At 47.3% G+C, this 17,504-nt stretch overlaps 2 protein-coding genes across 2 annotated transcripts in view; both read left to right on the top strand.

The window, feature by feature from the left end:
* The window catches only part of PUSL1 (pseudouridine synthase like 1), a 63,536-nt gene that overhangs the window by 38,302 nt on the left and 7,730 nt on the right, over nucleotides 1-17,504 (top strand). The window contains exons 6-8 of the mRNA XM_053400786.1: nucleotides 1,568-1,622; nucleotides 7,889-8,051; nucleotides 10,644-10,713. Coding sequence (XP_053256761.1) covers nucleotides 1,568-1,622; nucleotides 7,889-8,051; nucleotides 10,644-10,687 — 262 coding nt within the window. The 3' untranslated portion in view covers nucleotides 10,688-10,713. The remainder of the gene's footprint in view (nucleotides 1-1,567; nucleotides 1,623-7,888; nucleotides 8,052-10,643; nucleotides 10,714-17,504) is intronic.
* LOC128419732 (lysophosphatidic acid receptor 6-like) lies at nucleotides 10,694-14,935 on the top strand. The gene is made up of 2 exons (XM_053400781.1): nucleotides 10,694-12,369; nucleotides 13,427-14,935. Exon 2 carries the CDS (start codon nucleotides 13,635-13,637, stop codon nucleotides 14,715-14,717), a length of 1,083 nt encoding a protein of 360 aa, XP_053256756.1. The 5' UTR covers nucleotides 10,694-12,369; nucleotides 13,427-13,634; the 3' UTR covers nucleotides 14,718-14,935.

The following is a 17,504-nucleotide window of genomic DNA, read 5'->3' as shown; positions in this document are numbered from 1 at the left end:
AGTTCTGCCATTACCTTCTCAGACAATATGTCAAAATGCTTGCTAAATCTGAAGTCTTGGTGTTTATTAAATGGTAGAACGTGTGTGGAAATGTTTTTTGAAAAAGGCATACAAAAATAGTGTGAATATTAACTTCAAAAAAACAACAACACCCTTATATACAGAAATGAGATGGATCCGACCTGGATTTTAGTTATTGTCCACTTGGACAAGTTATATACTGCTTATTTGTAATATTTATTTCATAAGATTTATAAATTGCTTGAAAGATTGAAAAACAAAGCCCCAAAAGGATTTTACAAAAAGGATAAAATGATATTATTACCAATAGGAAAAATTAACAACAATGATTTAAGACTTTTGAAAATCTAAATTGATAATATAGTAGAAACAGATGAAAGTTCATATCAACAACTGGGCAGGCTTGTCTAAACAGAAATGTTTTTAGCAGGTGTCGAAGAGGGTACCGCGAAGGCGCCTGCCTGCTATCAATAAGCAGGGAGTTCCCAAGTTATATTTAAACACGTCTCTAAATGGTTTGTGACCTGGGTGAAAACATCTTAATCTTTAAAAACAAAACAAAAACCAAGAGGACTGCCAAATTCTGTAAGGCAGAATAACCAACTAAATTGAATACCTTTAGCATCAAAACAAACAATACCTATAATAATCAGCTACGAAAAAATACACAAGGAATTCCGTACTGCGAGATCTAGTGAACAGCTAGTCCAAATATCCTCTAATGCAGCAAGAAATAAATTGTTACACATGAAAATCAACTAAAAAGTATCAACTCCACATATGAAAGTGGCACGGAGTAGAAATCGACAGATCGGTCCACTCCTACTTAAAATATGTTGCTGAAGTGGCTTCTGAGCTGCTTGGTTTATTAGAAGCTTGCCCTGCGTACATCGGATTGCCCCCAGCATGAAGGCAGTGGCTGTATCTCTGTTGCTTGTGCCCAGGTGGTCAGAGGTATACTGCCTCTGTCCTTGGAGGTTCCATTCCTGACCCTCACTGCTAAGGTGAAGGGTGCTGCTGGGTCTGCTGTGCATCAAAATGCTCTTGACTCTTCCTCAGGGCCGGTGAGATGGTGGAGAAGCAGCCCTGCGAAGCAGCTGGTCCGCTGCCACCAATCTGGCCTGACAACATGGGTGGGGATGCTCCAGCCCACAGTCCGAATCCGGCTTTAGCTCACCCACCTGCCCCACATGCATGCTTACGGTGAGCTTCTTTGTTGGAGCAAGGTGCGCCCTCAGTGCTAGTCAGCTGATAGGCAGCGAGAGCATGCCTTGTTCTAGCAAAGCAACAGTTGGGAAACTCAGTTTTGAAACTGATTTTGTCTTTTTTTTCCACTGGGTGCAGAAGGATGCACTCCTCCTGCCTGTCAGCTGATGGGCCCACATCATTCTTCAGGAGGTCTTAGGGGCATCCAGAGCGGTAGCAAAAATCCATCCTGCAGAAGCGAGTTCCAGAGTTGAACAGTGCACAGTGTTGGAAAAGTGCTTCCTTCTGTCCATCCTGATCGTTTTATCTCTAACCTTTTCCCCCCTTTGCTTTTTTCCAGCCACCTGAGGTTTTGGGAGATGGAGTTTACGGCCCCCTCTTTTCTCTACAAACAGGTACCGTGAAAGCTAACTCCCCACAAAAGTCAGCTTTAAACTGGCCTGAACCCAGTTTTTACACTCCGTTATTATCCTAAGGGACGCGGGTGGTGCTTTATTGGCCGAGGGAGCCGGCATACAGCTTCCAGGTCATGTGGCCAGCATGACTAAGCCGCTTCTGGCGAACCAGAGCAGCGCACGGAAACACTGTTTACCTTTCCGCCGGAGTGGTACCTATTTATCTACTTGCACTTTGACGTGCTTTCGAACTGCTAGGTGGGCAGGAGCAGGGACCGAGCAATGGGAGCTCACCCCGTCGCAGGGATTTGAACCGCCAACCTTCTGATCGGCAAGTCCTAGGCTCTGTGGTTTAACCCACAGCGCCACCCGCATCCCAACAACACCTGTGTTGTTGTAGGACCCCCTAATCTTGGATTAAAGAAGGGGCCGGCGGTCTTTTGGGGGCCAATGTTTAAAGTTTTGAGAGGGTGCTGTGAGTGCCTGTCGCAAAATAGCTGCCATGTCAGGGCTGTTGGACATAACACAAACCATCAGCTTCTCCCTTTTGCAGCCTGGTAGTTTCCATGTTGAGCGCATTTCATGAAAGAGTCCTTGCATGGTGGCAGTTGGTAGCTTCCCCTGCTTTCTTAGCCCAGAATAGGCAGTTCCTTAGATCAATGGCATTTGCTGTAGAAAGTTTGGGAGCTTGAAGTTGAGATGGGCATGTCTCTAGTACTCCCATCAGTTCTGCAGACAGATCCCAACTCAAAAAAATGTTTACTGTACCTCTTGATTGTTTCCCATGATTTGTAGGACACTAGCCTCCCTTTTTGCACTTACACGAATTTTGCACTTACACTTAGGACGAATTATACAGTGGGGTAATTTTTATCGCTGATGCGGGTTGCAGAGTCCAGCTTGCCTTGGGCACAGGGTTCGAATTGCAGGGCCTAGGTGCAAAATCTTCTTTTGAGGCAAGTGTCTATGCAACACTGCCTCATAGCCTCATCCAACGAAGGGCTGAGATTTATTTCACTCTTTAAATGGAACATCTACACTGGATCAGAAACGCAAGGGAACTGACAGTCTTCTCACTGCTGCCCCCCTCTGGTTTTATGCCCACGCTGTGGCATGTCAGTACTTGGTGAATGGGCATCAGTGTTTGCCCTTGGTTAGATAAAGTACAGATCCAAAGCACCCTAGGCAGGAAACAGCAGATCCACACTATGTATTTAAAGTGCGCTTGATACACATTTAAATAGTTCCCCATAGAATGCTGGGAACTGTAGTTTAAGGGCACTGGGAATTGTAGCTCTGTAAGGAGGAAAGTACTTAGAGTGGAAGCCATGTGCTTTAAATGCATGGCATGAATAGAGAGAGAGAGAGAGAGAGAGAGAGAGAGAAATTTAAATGGGAAATGTTGAATAGAAGCATCAAAGTGTAGGAGGGCAGTGCCCTCTGGTGGTGTATGCTAGAAGTGCTGTTTGTGTTGGCCTGTGGCTCCCCCAAGAACCCTGCAGTATTCGGGGAGAGGGGAACCTCTGGCCTTCCAGATGTTGCTGGACTCCAGCTGTTAATCATCCTAGAGGCTGGGACTGCTGAAAGCTGCAGTCAAGTATCTTTCCTACCTGGTCATTTTGGCCAGAGATGTCAGGGATTGAACCTGCATGCCGCTGAGCTGCAGTCACTCCTGAGGAACATAGGAATCTGCCTTACACTGGCTCATCTAGCTCAGTCCCATCTGTGCCAACCTTGGGGAAAGGCTGTGGCTCAGTGGCAGAGCATCTGCTTTGTGTGCAGAAGGTCCCGGGTTCAATCCCAGCTGGGAGAGACTCCCTGCCTTGAAAACTCTGGAGAGCTGCTGCCAATCAGTGTAAACAATACAGTGGTACCTCGGGTTAAGTACTTAATTCGTTTCGGAGGTCCGTACTTAACCTGAAACTGTTCTTAACCTGAAGCACCACTTTAGCTAATGGGGCCTCCTGCTGCTGCAGTGCCGCCGCCGCGGAATTTCTGTTCTCATCCTGAAGCAAAGTTCTTAACCTGAGGTACTATTCCTGGGTTAGCGGAATCTGTAACCTGAAGTGTATGTAACCCAACGTACCACTGTACTGAGCTTAGATGGGCCAGTTGTTTGATTCAGTAATAAACCAGCTTCCAGTGTTCCTATGGCCACCTCCAGGGGGTCTTTCCCAGCCCTTCCTAAAGATGTGGTGGGTTGAAACTTAGGCATGCAGCACCAATGCTCCACCCACTGAGCAACATGGCCCCCTTCCTCCTTAATTGCTAGGAATTTATGCGCATAGCCTTAGATCTGGCATGCTCCCCCAGGAAGCTATATTTACACTAGGTCAGAACATTTGTCCCATGTGCTCCTTATCATGTACTCTGACTGGCAGCAGCTGTGTGGGAGTCTTTCCCAGCCCTACGCAGAGTGCCTTGTGCTCTTTGCACGCAAAAGGGCCTGCTCTTCTTCCGCCATCCGCTGTCCCCTCCTTGAACTTTTGGAGGACTGTAATTTGGTGGCGGTGGTTGGGGTTTTACATTTATAAAGGAAATGTTTAGTTACTGGCCGCTCTGGGCAGCCTTCCCCGGGTGGGAGAGCAGAGTATATAAAGCCCCTGCTAATACACCAAAACTGCAACCTCCTGAAGGGTACAGAAAGCTGCCGTCTCGCAGATTTCCACAGCCTGCATCTGAATGTGGGCAGCTGCAAGGGGGGCAGATGGAACCACATCCTTTTCCTTCTAAGTTATCTCACAGAGGGGCGGCTGCTATTTTTGGTTTGTCTGAGCTGTTGTTGTTCCACACCTTCATTTCCACCTCCACAGTCTCTCTCATTCATTCATTCATAAGTTCATAAGTTCATAAACCTTTCCTCTAAGGTGGCCCACACAGAACCACCACCTTGTTCCCCGTTATCCCTGTGAGGTAAGGTAGGCTGAGAGGCAATGACTGGCCCCATGGCCACCCCATGAGCCCCATGGCTGAGTGGGGATTTGAACCTTGGTCTCCCAGGTTTGTCTTGGTCTCTGTGGTTTAACCCTAAGGGACACTGGTGGCGCTGTGGGTTAAACCACAGAGCCTAGGACTTGCCAATCATAAGGTTGGCGGTTCGAATCCCCGCGACGGGGTGAGCTCCCATTGTTCGGTCCCTGCTCCTGCCAACCTAGCAGTTCGAAAGCATGTCAAGTGCAAGTAAATAAATAGGTACCGCTCTAGCGGGAAGGTAGACGGCGTTTCCATGCGCTGCTCTGGTTCGCCAGAAGCGACTTAGTCTTGCTGGCCACATGACCCGGAAGCTGTACGCTGGCTCCCTCGGCCAATAAAGCGAGATGAGCGCTGCAACCCCAGAGTCGGCCATGACTGGACCTAATGGTCAGGGGTCCCTTTACCTTTACCTCCCAGGTCCCAGGCTGACACTTCTCCCTCCCTCCCTTCCCTGGAAATGGCACCAAACCAGCTGTGATGTAGTGGTTTCTGTCTCCTGGGTCCAAGAATCGCCCAATCAGCACAAAAAGAAAGGTTTTTGGGCACTGAGAAGAAGTCTTCCCATGTTTTGGGCTGATTGGAGCCAATCAAAGTGAAAGGAGGTGAGTCAGCCACTGAGGATTGGCTCCTAGAGTCCCTCTGGAGAAGGCGTGCAAGAAGAACACCCAAGAGTATGCGTGCCCCAAAGCTCAGCATGTAGGAACACTGAAAGCACAAAAGGCTTTGGTTTCAAGGGAGCAGGGGGCAAGTTCTGTTGCATGCAGTGGACCTTCGAGGAAGACACAACTTTAAGTTGCTGTGAAAGAAGATGTTGGGAGACCTCCAAAACCTTTCCCCCACAAAAAATAGTAGATGTAGCCGAAAGGCAACACGTGGAGATATGCGCTGATGGTTGAAATGTATCTATTATTATTAGTATTTCATGATTATAAAATCACTGTATAATCTTCAAAGGGGGCATGGCTTGTGACTATCAGGAAGGGACTCTGCGCTTTGCCACTGCACCGCTGCAAGTCATAGAATAAGAGAATCATAGAGTTGGAAGGGACCCTGATGATCATCTATTCCAGCCCCCTGCAATATGCAGCTGTCCCATATGGGGATCGAACCTGCAACCTTGGCGTTATCAGCACCACCAACAGAGCTATCCATTGATCCGAACTCCAACAAGACGGTTGCCAACTCCAGGAAGAAACGTGGGAAGCTGTCTCTTGCTTTCATTATGACTTTTTTCTTAGCTTTATTTTATCCTGCCCTTGTTCCCGAAGGAGGCCAGGGCAGGCGACATCAAAACGTTTAAGCAGTCCCAACTCAAAATGAAATAAAAACCTATTTAGAAACCACCTAAGCATCTAAAAGCATTACCCTGCCAAGGCTGCCACAGCCAGGATCTTCCAGCCCTTACAGGGAACAGAAATGCCCTTATAGTTCTCCTCAGAGTCAGTGATGAGGGAGACAGATGCACCTCACTAGTGTTGCCTACACTGGCCGGCAGCGCCTCTCCACGTTCTTAGACGGGAGGCATTCCCAGCCCTGCCTGGAGATGGTGCGGGTTGAATCTGGGATCCTTTGCAGATCTGGGATCCTCTGCCAAGTAGATAACTGTCCCACTGAGCCTCAACCCTTCCCTCTTTTACCCATCCGACATCCTGCTGCAGGGAACTGTTGCGGGGGGAGCCCAGCATTTTGGCTCTGCTTGTGGTCCACCCACAAGAGTCTGCAAGGGCAGAAGTCGGTGACACCAGAGGTGCTCACACGCTCGCTCACCTCCGCCCTCCCGCCAAAAGGAAAGAGAGCAGTGAACTAAAGTTTCCTTTCTGAAACTAACAGGCTCGCGCTGCCTGGTTCTTTGGCCCATGTGACCTTTTTATAAAAGCAGCTCTGCTGGGTCAGAGGAAAAGGCCTGTTTCTTTCAAGTTGTTTCCTCCCTAGGGGCTCAAGATGGGGACTCCGTCGTTCTTCCCCACCCGCTGCCAAACCTCACGACAAGCCTGCGAGGTGGGCCAGTCTGAAAGGTAGTGGCCTGGCCAAGGCAACCCACTGAACTTCAACAGCTGAGCAAGAACTGTAAAAGGCATTAAAGCCCACAAGCAGCCCCTGGAAGCAATGTCTGTGACTGCTTCCTGTCCCTGGCAGTGGCTGCTCAGGGCAGATTCTATCATAGAGGTTTTGTTTAACCCCCTGCCTTGAATCTGACCCCTCCTAGAATAGAGACAAATGCAGAAAACTGCTCCCAAGCATATTCAGAACTGGCAAACTAGAACCAATGGAGGCAGCTGGTTTGGTGTCGTCTAGCTCTCTTAATTGTTAGAAGCTTATTTTCTTCTTTCATCCAATGGGACAATGTCAATATTTGTTTTAATGTTTGTTGTATTACCACCGCCGTTCTTTGAGTTTTTATTTATTTATTGGGGAGATGGGGAGCCTACAGCCTTCCCGATGGTGCTGGTCTGCAACTCCCATCACCCCTGTCTGTTGGCTGGGGTTGATGGGAACTAGAGTCCCATGGTGTCTGGTGGCCTAGAAATTTGTCATTATTAGAGGGGGGATCCTAAGAAATTGAGAATTTAGCCCCCCCCCAAAGGTCTTAATTGTGTAAGTCAATAAAATGCACATTCCTTTGCACAGCGTTCCATTGGCTGTTCATGCCCATTCACTTCCATGACTTTTGCTGCTTAATATCCTACAGCCCTTTAAATATAACTGTGAGAAGGGCGTGTGTGTTATTGTTCTGTTCTTTTGGTTTTAATTATTTTCTGTGTTTTATCTTGTATTTTATTCTGTGAACTGCCCTGAAATCTTTGGAATGAACAAACAATTGAATGGGTCTAGCAACTCCGACCAGGTCTAATGTTGGATATAACCCCGTGTCAGACCCATGGAAGTGAATGGACACAACTACCTTAAGCCCATTGATTTAAATGGCTCTACCGTGGTACCTCGGGTTATGAACTTAATTCATTCCGGAGGTCCATTCTTAACTTGAGGTACCACTTTAGCTAATGGGGCCTCCCGCTGCCGTCGTGCCGCTGGCCCATGATTTCCATTCTCATCCTGGGGCAAAGTTCAGAACCCGGAGCAACTACTTCCGCGTTAGCGGAGTTTGTAACCTGAAGCGTTTGTAACCCAAGGTACCACTGTACTTGAACAAGGACTAACAATAGATTCACCCTATTGAGTTGACTCTTGACTTAGGAGCGATACAGCCCCTGGATTTGCCCTAACAGGTACAGATTGTGGGACTTGTCTGACGCCGGATTGATTTTTGACCCTCCCTTTCCTTCCCTTGCCAGGTGCGGAGAATGGTTGGCGTCTTGGTGTCCGTCGGCCAGGGCCACCTCGAACCTTGTCAGGTGCAAAGGCTTTTGGAGATCAGGGACCTGATGGCTTACCCCAACAACACCATCGCGCCGCCCGATGGACTCTTCCTCAAAGATGTGGAGTACTGCGAAGCTGGTTAGTCTGGAAACCTCCACTTGCTTCTGGGGCGCAGAATCCTTAGCTTAGTAGCCTTGCCTGCAGAAGGTCCCAGGCTCAGCAACCCTCAGCATCCCAGACCCTGTGCAGACTTGTCTCAAGCGCAGACAGATGAATCGAAAACTGAGCGTGCATCACGCAACCATCAGGTTGCCCCTGCCTGAAGTGGTCCAGCTCAGAGGCAGATAGAGCACCTCAGCCAAGAAGTAGGTCCTGTGTTGCTGTTTATCACCCCACTGTTGGAGAACTGGTGTTTGTAGGGTGCAATGAATTCTTAAAAGTTGGGATTTTTATGAGGAATTCTTTTGTGTTCTGAAGGTTCTGTGGTGTGAATTAACACGGCAAAGTCAATAGGCTATTGAATGTGTTGCTTTCAGTAACACCCCCTCCCTTAAAACTGTCAGCCCCCCCAAGAGACATAGGCAGAATCTACAGGGGAGTTTCAGGCAGGCATTTAAGCCATGCCAGCCAAACATCTGTTGGTGTGCAAGATGGAAAATCCAAACTGTTTCTGTTCTCTGTTGTGGTGTCAGGGTGATGAATTGGATTTTAATTATCCCAAGCTGCAATGTGCCTGCGTTTGAAGGATGTGGGGCAGAGATCCTCTTACATGAAATAAAAATCTCCCATTAAAAAGGATCAGGTTGCAGTGGAGAGAGAGACCTCTCTGCCAGAGACCCTGGAACCTTTGTTTCACCTGGTATATAAGGAAGCTTCAGTCTCCGTATCTCAGAAAGGGTATTGTGAAGCTGGGGAGGGGGAACCAAATCATCAGCTGGAGGCGGCAATACTTCTGAATGCCAGTTGCTAAAGCATTTCAAGATTTTTAACTTAGGAGAAAAGAAGGAAATGTTGAAGAGTGATTACAAATGTCTGCATTGTGTGGAAAACATGGGTAGAGGGAATCTTCCTTTCCCTCTTTGGCCCCAGCTGCACTATACATTTAAAGCAGTGCCAAACTCATTTTTAGACGATATTTAGATTCTTTTTTGTTTAGATCATACTGTCTCCTAAGAATTCCCAGAGTTGCCTGTGGAGAATTAAGCCACTTGGAGAACTGGAGCTCTGCTTCTTTTGTCGCTGTTTTGAAAAAAAGGCTGGTGGGAAAATACGCTTGAAGATTGGTTGTGATTTGCAAACTTAGAGTGCATTTGTATAGAACTTTGAACCTCTTCCTGGGCATCTAGTTGTAATAAGCTTGTGGTAGATGAAGGGAACGCAGTGGATGTAGCCTACCTTGATTTCAGCAAGGCATTTGACAAGGTGCCTCATGATATTCTTGTAAAGAAGCTGGTAAAATGCGGTCTTGACTGCTACCACTCAGTGGATTTGTAACTGGCTGACTGACCGAACCCAAAGGGTGCTCATCAATGGTTCCTCTTCATCCTGGAGAAGAGTGACTAGTGGGGTGCCACAGGGTTCTGTCTTGGGCCCGGTCTTATTCAACATCTTTATCAACGACTTGGATGATGGACTCAAGGGCATCCTGATCAAATTTGCAGATGACACCAAACTGGGAGGGGTGGCTAACACCCCAGAGGACAGGATCACACTTCAAAACAACCTTGACAGATTAGAGAACTGGGCCAAAACAAACAAGATGAATTTTAACAGGGAGAAATGTAAAGTATTGCACTTGGGCAAAAAAAATGAGCGGCACAAATACAAGATGGGTGACACCTGGCTTGAGAGCAGTACATGTGAAAAGGATCTAGGAGTCTTGGTTGACCACAAACTTGACATGAGCCAACAGTGTGACGCGGCAGCTAAAAAAGCCAATGCAATTCTGGGCTGCATCAATAGGAGTATAGCATCTAGATCAAGGGAAGTAATAGTGCCACTGTATTCTGCTCTGGTCAGACCTCACCTGGAGTACTGTGTCCAGTTCTGGGCACCACAGTTCAAGAAGGACACTGACAAACTGGAACGTGTCCACAGGAGGGCAACCAAAATGGTCAAAGGCCTGGAAACGATGCCTTATGAGGAACGGCTAAGGGAGCTGGGCATGTTTAGCCTGGAGAAGAGGAGGTTAAGGGGTGATATGATAGCCATGTTCAAATATATAAAAGGATGTCACATAGAGGAGGGAGAAAGGTTGTTTTCTGCTGCTCCAGAGAAGTGGACACGGAGCAATGGATCCAAACTGCAGGAAAGAAGATTCCACCTAAACATTAGGAAGAACTTCCTGACAGTAAGAGCTGTTCGACAGTGGAATTTGCTGCCAAGGAGTGTGGTGGAGTCTCCTTCTTTGGAGATCTTTAAGCAGAGGCTTGACAACCATATGTCAGGAGTGCTCTGATGGTGTTTCCTGCTTGGCAGGGGGTTGGACTCAATGGCCCTTGTGGTCTCTTCCAACTCTATGATTCTATGATTCTATTCTATGATTCTAACAATCGAGTAAGGGCGGTCAGTATCCTCATTTCTCATGTTGCAGAAGGGGAGGCTGGAGGCTTGGCTAAGGCTATCAAGCAAGTTCGTGGCAGAGCTGAAATTTGAACTATGGACTCTTCCCAGTGCTACCAAGTTACACCGGACTTTAGGCCTGTCTTTCCCCTCTTCTTCTCTTTGCAGACTTGGAGATCAGCGAAGCGGAATCGGAATGGCAGCCTAACTGAACTCCCCATGACTGGAACAGAGAGAGGTCAGGGGAGGAGATCGCCCTCTTTCCTGCTATGTGGCCACATGTCTTTAAACCTATTCACATACATACGTGGAACATTCTTCAATATCCCATCCCTACAAAACAAACTATATCCAGACATTTGGGGTGGGGGTGTGCTTAGAGCGCAATTACATTTGAACCAGGATTTGAACCCAAAGCTCTTGAACTGGAACCTCAGGCTGTTTTATGCTGTGTAAGACAGAACATGACATCCTGAGAATCTCTGCTTGCTTCTTTTAGAACAAGACACTAGTCCCTAGTGATAAGCCTGGAAACACAGGACAGGGCTGTCTTGGTACCAGGAGGCGGACTGGGCCTTGCCTGGCCAGTGAGGTCTTGATGCAACAGAGTGGCTTCAGTTTCGGGGTTAAGCTCTGCCTCTGCCAGGAACTCGCCAGGGGGTCATTTTGGGCAGTCATTCAGTTCAAAGCCTTTTGTGCCTCATCTGCAGAACTGATGTGGTCCTTACTGGCCTAGCTTAGAGAGCCGTTATGAGGATTACAGCAAGATAGCATGCGTGAAGCCATGTGGGTGCCACATAAAAGGGCTATATGTTGATTTTGATTGTGCAAAATAAGCAGCTACTGTTAGCATCTTGCAGAAATTGTTTTTTTATATCCTGTTTTGTGGACCACATTTCCTGATCATCGTTTGTCTAGAAGATTGGGGTAGAAGAGATTGCCAAATTAGTTCAGCTATGTTAGATAATCTTAGTAATAGTTTAAGTTAGATAAACTAGATTAGATAAGGCGAAGCTTCCAGTTAGAAACTCAGCACTAGCGGTTTGTATTATCTGCGGTCCCAATTCCTGACTTGCACAATGGGTGACCCAAACGCAACCTGCTGGTGACTTACTAATAGCCCACCATGGGCTTAGTCAATCTCAGCTTTGGGTTCCTGGCTGAGCACTGCAAAACTGATTGGAAAGAGTGTGTGTGCTTGTTTTTAAATGCCTTACACAACACTATCAAACCAATAGTTATGTAAATTCAACTAACAAATATACCCACAATGTAACTGGCTGTGTTTAACTATATAAATTCTTTATACAACCACCGATTCATTTGTACATACGTGGAACACAAAAGCTTCTGTTTGGACATTACGTATATAAGAACTGATCTATTTGTATTTCCTGTTCTAAATGTTGGTCCTTAATTGCTTCTACTCAACTAGATAATGTGAAAAGAGTTGTGTTTATATGATGTATAAAGAATTTATATAGTTAAACACAGCCAGTTACGTTGTGGGTCTATTTGTTTTTAAACGCTTGGCAGGCCCCAGCCAAGATCTAAGGGAGCTACATTCAGCCAAGCAGCTTTGACCGAGGTGCCCTAATCTGAACAGGCCCCGCTGTGCCTTTGGAGGGGGCCAGTGCCCACACCGCTGGCTGTGCATGCAGCTTGCAGGCTGCTTTTGACTCCGCTCTCCACTTCCTGTGACTTTTCAAGACGAAACAGAGTGTGGGAGGAACTTTATTTTTCTCTTCCCCTTTGCAAAAATGCGGAGGTGCCGACTGCTCCTCTCCATCTGAGGTTCAAGAGAGGTGTGGAGTTAGTAGAAGCCCTCAGAGAGGAAACAGTCCTTGGTGGTACAACAGCTGAAGACTGGCAGCCCAGGATAGCAGACTGGTAAGTTGTCACACACACCCTTCACCCACTTGATGGGTTGCTTCATAAAGCAAGTTGATAGAGATGGTGATGCATTAATGAAACGCAAGTCGGACTTCGTTAGAATGACACAGGGGTGGACTCTCCATAGATGTGGTGAGCTCTTCTTCCTTGGAGTTTTTTTAATGCAGGTTTGATGACCCTCTGCAAGGGATTCTGAAGCTGTGATTCATAGAACTCTACAGTTCTATGATTCTCTGTTCAGGTTTGCAGTCACTCTGTTCCATCACCTCTCAAAAAAAAAAACCCAACCCCACCCAGTCAACATTCTGTAGCTTTTGAGCATCTTCAGTCCTGATTCAACAGTTTGGGAAGTTAGGAAGATAGCAAGCTGCCTTATGCAGTCAGACCATGGGTCCAGCTGGCTCAGTATTGTCTACACTGGGTGGCAGCAGCTCTCAAGGGTTTCATGCAGGGAATTTCCCCCAGCCCTACTTGGAGATGCTGTTGGGGTTTGAGCCTGGAACTTTCTGCATACAGGGCAGGCGCTACACCACTTTGACCCCTTAGGATCTTGTCCCCTTCCTTGGTGATCTAATCTTGAGGCCCCTGTATGCCTGCTGATAGCTCCTCTTATGGGTGAGGCTGTTTTGTCCATGTTTAAGAGTGTCACTCACCCACTGAACACCAGAACTAGAAGAAATGAGCACGGCCCCAGATTGATCAGACCGAGGGGTTCATCTAGCAGTCTTCAGCTTACAACTGCATTCAGCTGTGTAATGATAAGTTTGTGGTGGAGAAGGTAATCAAAGGCTACCAGTCACAATGGCTGCATTGTACCTCCACTAATGGAGGAGTCGAGAGTCGTGCTCAGTTCCTGTTTGCAGGCTTCCCAGAGGCATCTGGTTGGCCTCTGTGAGAGCAGGGTGCTGGACTAGGTGGGCTTTTGACCTGATCAAGCTTATTCTGTAAAACTGAGATTGCAGCACAGAGCCCAAGCAGCTTAGCTTGATGCTTAGTTTGATGCAAAGTTGTGGCCCTCTTGATAACGTCTTAATGTTCTTCTCTTTCTGCTTTGACAGTTTTGCTCTTCGCTGGGTCAGCTCTGCTCACAGGCAAAAAGCTTGCACATCTTTAGCCCACCACAAAGATCTCCTTAACTCCAGCTGCCCGCTAAAGACCCAGGGCTCTGACTTTGAACTGCGTACCACCTAGGGAAATGTGAAGGCAAAATGACCGCTGATCTCTAGGAAAAAAGGAGACACTTCCACAGCTTAAAAAAAGAGAAAGATGGATAACACAACTATCGTTGATAAGACCATTGCCAACGCCAGTTTGGCAGAGTGCATCTTCCAAGCAGACTTTCAGTATTCCTTCTTCACGATTGTCTACAGTACGGTCTTTGTCCTGGGCCTCCTGGGCAATGGGGCCGCCCTGCACCTCCTGACCTGCCAGGCCATCAGCATGCCTCGCTCCTACGTCTACCTGGTCAACTTAGCCGTGGTGGACACCCTGTTTGTCTGCATCCTGCCTTTCAAGATCCATTACCACCTCAACCGGAACAACTGGATCTTTGGGGACATTGCCTGTCGGCTGACAGGGAGCATGTACTTCCTCAACATCTACCTCAGCATCGCCTTCTTCACCTGCATCTGCCTTGACCGCTACGTGGCCGTTTTGCACCCTTTTGTGTACATCCGGATCAAGGGCGCCCACTACGGGCTGGTGGCTGCGGTCCTCTGGGTGACGGCAGTGAGCATCGCCGCCCCGCTGGTCCTCGGGGGGCCCCTCAACTTCAACCGGAGAAACGCGACCGTCTGCTTCGAGAGTTTTGGGCTGGAGGAGTGGACCGGGCGCATGATGCCCTACAACGTCTGCGCGCTGATATTTGGCTTTGTGGTCCCTTTCGGGGTCATCCTGATCAGCTACCCTCTGATCGCCCGGCGCATCTCTCGCATCCCCCGCAGTGCCCGCAAGAGGAAGGCCCTGGGCACCATCTACCTCATCCTCTTCATCTGCGCCACCTGCTTCCTCCCATACCACCTCACCCACCTGCTGCACTTCCTCATGCGAGCTGGGCTGATCCAGGACTGCCGCTTTGCCGTTGTCATATACAGGATGCGCCGCATCACTCTGGCCTCGGTCAGCTTCAACTGCTGCCTGAACCCCATCTTGTACTACTTCACCTCAGCCAGCAGGCGGTGCCGCTGGAGACTTCCCTTCAGGACCAGGGCCACAAAAATCTACACCATCTGTGGTCGTCAAGGCGACGCTTGCGCACCCGCCAACCTACGCATTGCCGGACCAAGGCGGGGGGAAAGGAGGCAGCAGGTTCAGATGATATCGGTGAGAAACCCAAGGAACTTTAACTGAAACTGTAGAGGGCTTTGTGCAGGAGGGGTTAGTGTTATGTATCCTTAAGATTTTTGAAAGGGGCTGCAGCAGGGTGGACCACATTTCCCCAGTGGCCACCTAGATTTTCTCTTTCTGCCACCCACCCAAGAACCCTGAGAGAGATTATCAGCAATGCCATGTTTCTGCAGGAGCACATAATGTGATACCAGATGCAGAATATATGCCCCATGATTTTATATTTTCAAAAAGGCACATTTCTAGTCCTTTCGGCTGTGATGATACGCTTAAGATAAATTTATTGTCATTGTCCATATATACACAGTATACACAACAACGAAAATCAAACACCCACCCAAAGACCGGGTTCACATACACATTTGCACGTATCTCCAACATTCTCATCCTATTCAGACATAATCTATAAAACATAACATAATCCAGAATATAACATAACCTATTTAAAGGCATAACATAACCTAAAACCTATCTCATTCCTTCCTACTTCCTGCTTGCTATTTCTTGCAACTGGCCCTAAGATCATTATTTAGTGCAATCAGAGCTCTTGGATAGAAACTATTCAGAAGGCGTGTGGTTCGTGTTTTCATTGTCCTATATCTTCTGCCCGAAGGCAACAGTTCAAAGAAGTTGTGAGCAGGATGGGTGGGATCTCTCAGGATATTGTGTGACTTCTTCAAAGTGCGAGACGTGAAGATCTCATCCAGGGTTGGTAGTTGGAGCCCAATAACATTCTGGGCAATTTTAATTATTCTCTGTAAAGCTTTTTTATCCGTTTCAGAGCTGCTCCCATACCACGATAATACACTATAGGTTAAGACACTCTCAATGGTACTGTGATAATAGGACAGAAGTAGGTGCTGAGATAGATTCAGTCCCCTGAGCATTCTCAGGAAATACAACCTCCCCTGCACCTTCCTCACAACCATATTAATATTTGCAGTCCATGAGAGGTCCTCAGAGATATAAATGCCCAGGTATTTAAAACTACCAACCCTCTCCACCTCCTCGCCATTTATGTGCAATGGTAAAAATACACTTTTCTTTCTCCTAAAGTCAATTATGAGTTCTTTGGTTTTTTTGGTGTTAAGCATAAGATTGTTTTCTTTACACCATTGAATTAACCCCTGTACTTCTTTCCTATAAGCAGTCTCATTGTTCTCACTAATGAGCCCCACCACCGTTGTATCATCCGCAAATTTGATGATTGTGTTGGACTTATACAGTGGGGTGCAATCAAATGTGTACAGGGAATAGAGAAAGGGACTTAGCACACATCCCTGAGGGGCTCCTGTGCTTAACACTAGAGTAGAAGAATAGTGAGGTCCCATTCTCACTGTCTGCGGCCTATCAGTCAGGAAATTCCTTACCCACAGACAGATCTTCTGATGTATACCCAAGTTGGTCATTTTAAGAAATAACCTGTCTGGCAGAATTGTATTGAAGGCAGAACTGTAGTCCACAAACAACAGCCTTGCGTAGGTTCCCTGTCGTTCTAGATGACTCAGTACAGTATGGACAGCGATGGAAATAGCATCATCAGTAGATCTGTTTCTTCTGTATGCAAACTGGAACGGGTCTAGAGTGGATGGAAGACCAGCCTTAATATGATCTAGCACCAATCTCTCAAAACATTTCATAACGACAGATGTTAGAGCTATTGGTCTATAGTCATTGAGAGATACCACCACTGACTGCTTGGGGACTGGCACTATAATCGATGTCTTCAGGCAGGTAGGGACAGAACCCTGCAACAGGGATAGGTTAAAAATGTCCGTAAATACCCCAGCTAATTCTGCAGCGCAGTCCCTAATAACCCGTCCCGTGATTCCATCCGGTCCAGCTGCCTTCCTAATGTTAATGCTCCGAAAGGCACGTTGTACGTCAGAGGTCTGTAATAAAAATGGTTGTCTATCAGTAGTAGTTTCTGATGATGTGCTGGTAGCCAATGCTGTAGTGACGGTAGTTCCAGTTCCCACCTCAAAGCGACTAAAAAATTGATTCAGTTGATCAGCCAGGTGCGCACTGCTACTGGCCAGTTCGTTTTTAATATTTTGCCCTGTAATTTGTCGCAGGCCTTGCCATACTCGACGAGGGTCGGAGCTTTCAAAATGTTTTTCAATCCTCCGGCAGTACATAGCTTTGGCGTTCCTAATGCCCTTTTTCAATTTGGCTCTGGCTTCTCTATACTGTTGCACATCACCAGAGTGAAAAGCAGCATTTCTTGCCTTTAGCAGAAGATACACATCCCTGTTTAGCCAGGGCTTGTTGTTAGGGAACACCCGTATTTGTTTGATGGTAGTGACAACATCAATGCAGCTTTTAACGTAGAACAGTACTGTTGAAGCGTATGTGTCCACATTATTCTCCACAAAAAGCGACCACTCGGTGCTCCGAAAGCAATCTTGAAGTTGCTCAGATGCACCTACTGGCCACACTCGTATCTCTCTAGTTGATGGTCTGATTCTGCATACGAGAGGTCTATATGATGGTATCATAAGTAAAGATATGTGGTCTGACTGCCCCAAATTGGGCAAGGGCTTGGTCTTGTATCCATGCATGATGTTACTATATACTCGGTCCAGGGTATTTCCCCCCCTAGTGGGACAATCAACATACTGGTGGAACTTAGGAAGCACAGTCCTTAAATCGGCTCGATTAAAATCACCAGCAACCACAAATGCTCCATCCGGGTAGGCCCGCTGCTGTTTGCTAATAGCAGTTAGCAGGTGGCCCATAGCTGTAGTAGTGTTTGCATCGGGAGGTATATACACCGCTGTTATTATAACA

The sequence above is a fragment of the Podarcis raffonei genome, chromosome 8 (assembly GCF_027172205.1).
Source record: "Podarcis raffonei isolate rPodRaf1 chromosome 8, rPodRaf1.pri, whole genome shotgun sequence".
In the NCBI taxonomy this organism is placed as follows: Eukaryota; Metazoa; Chordata; class Lepidosauria; order Squamata; family Lacertidae; genus Podarcis; species Podarcis raffonei.
The sequence above is the reverse complement of the archived record's forward strand: the minus strand, read 5'-3'. Positions and strand labels throughout refer to the sequence as shown.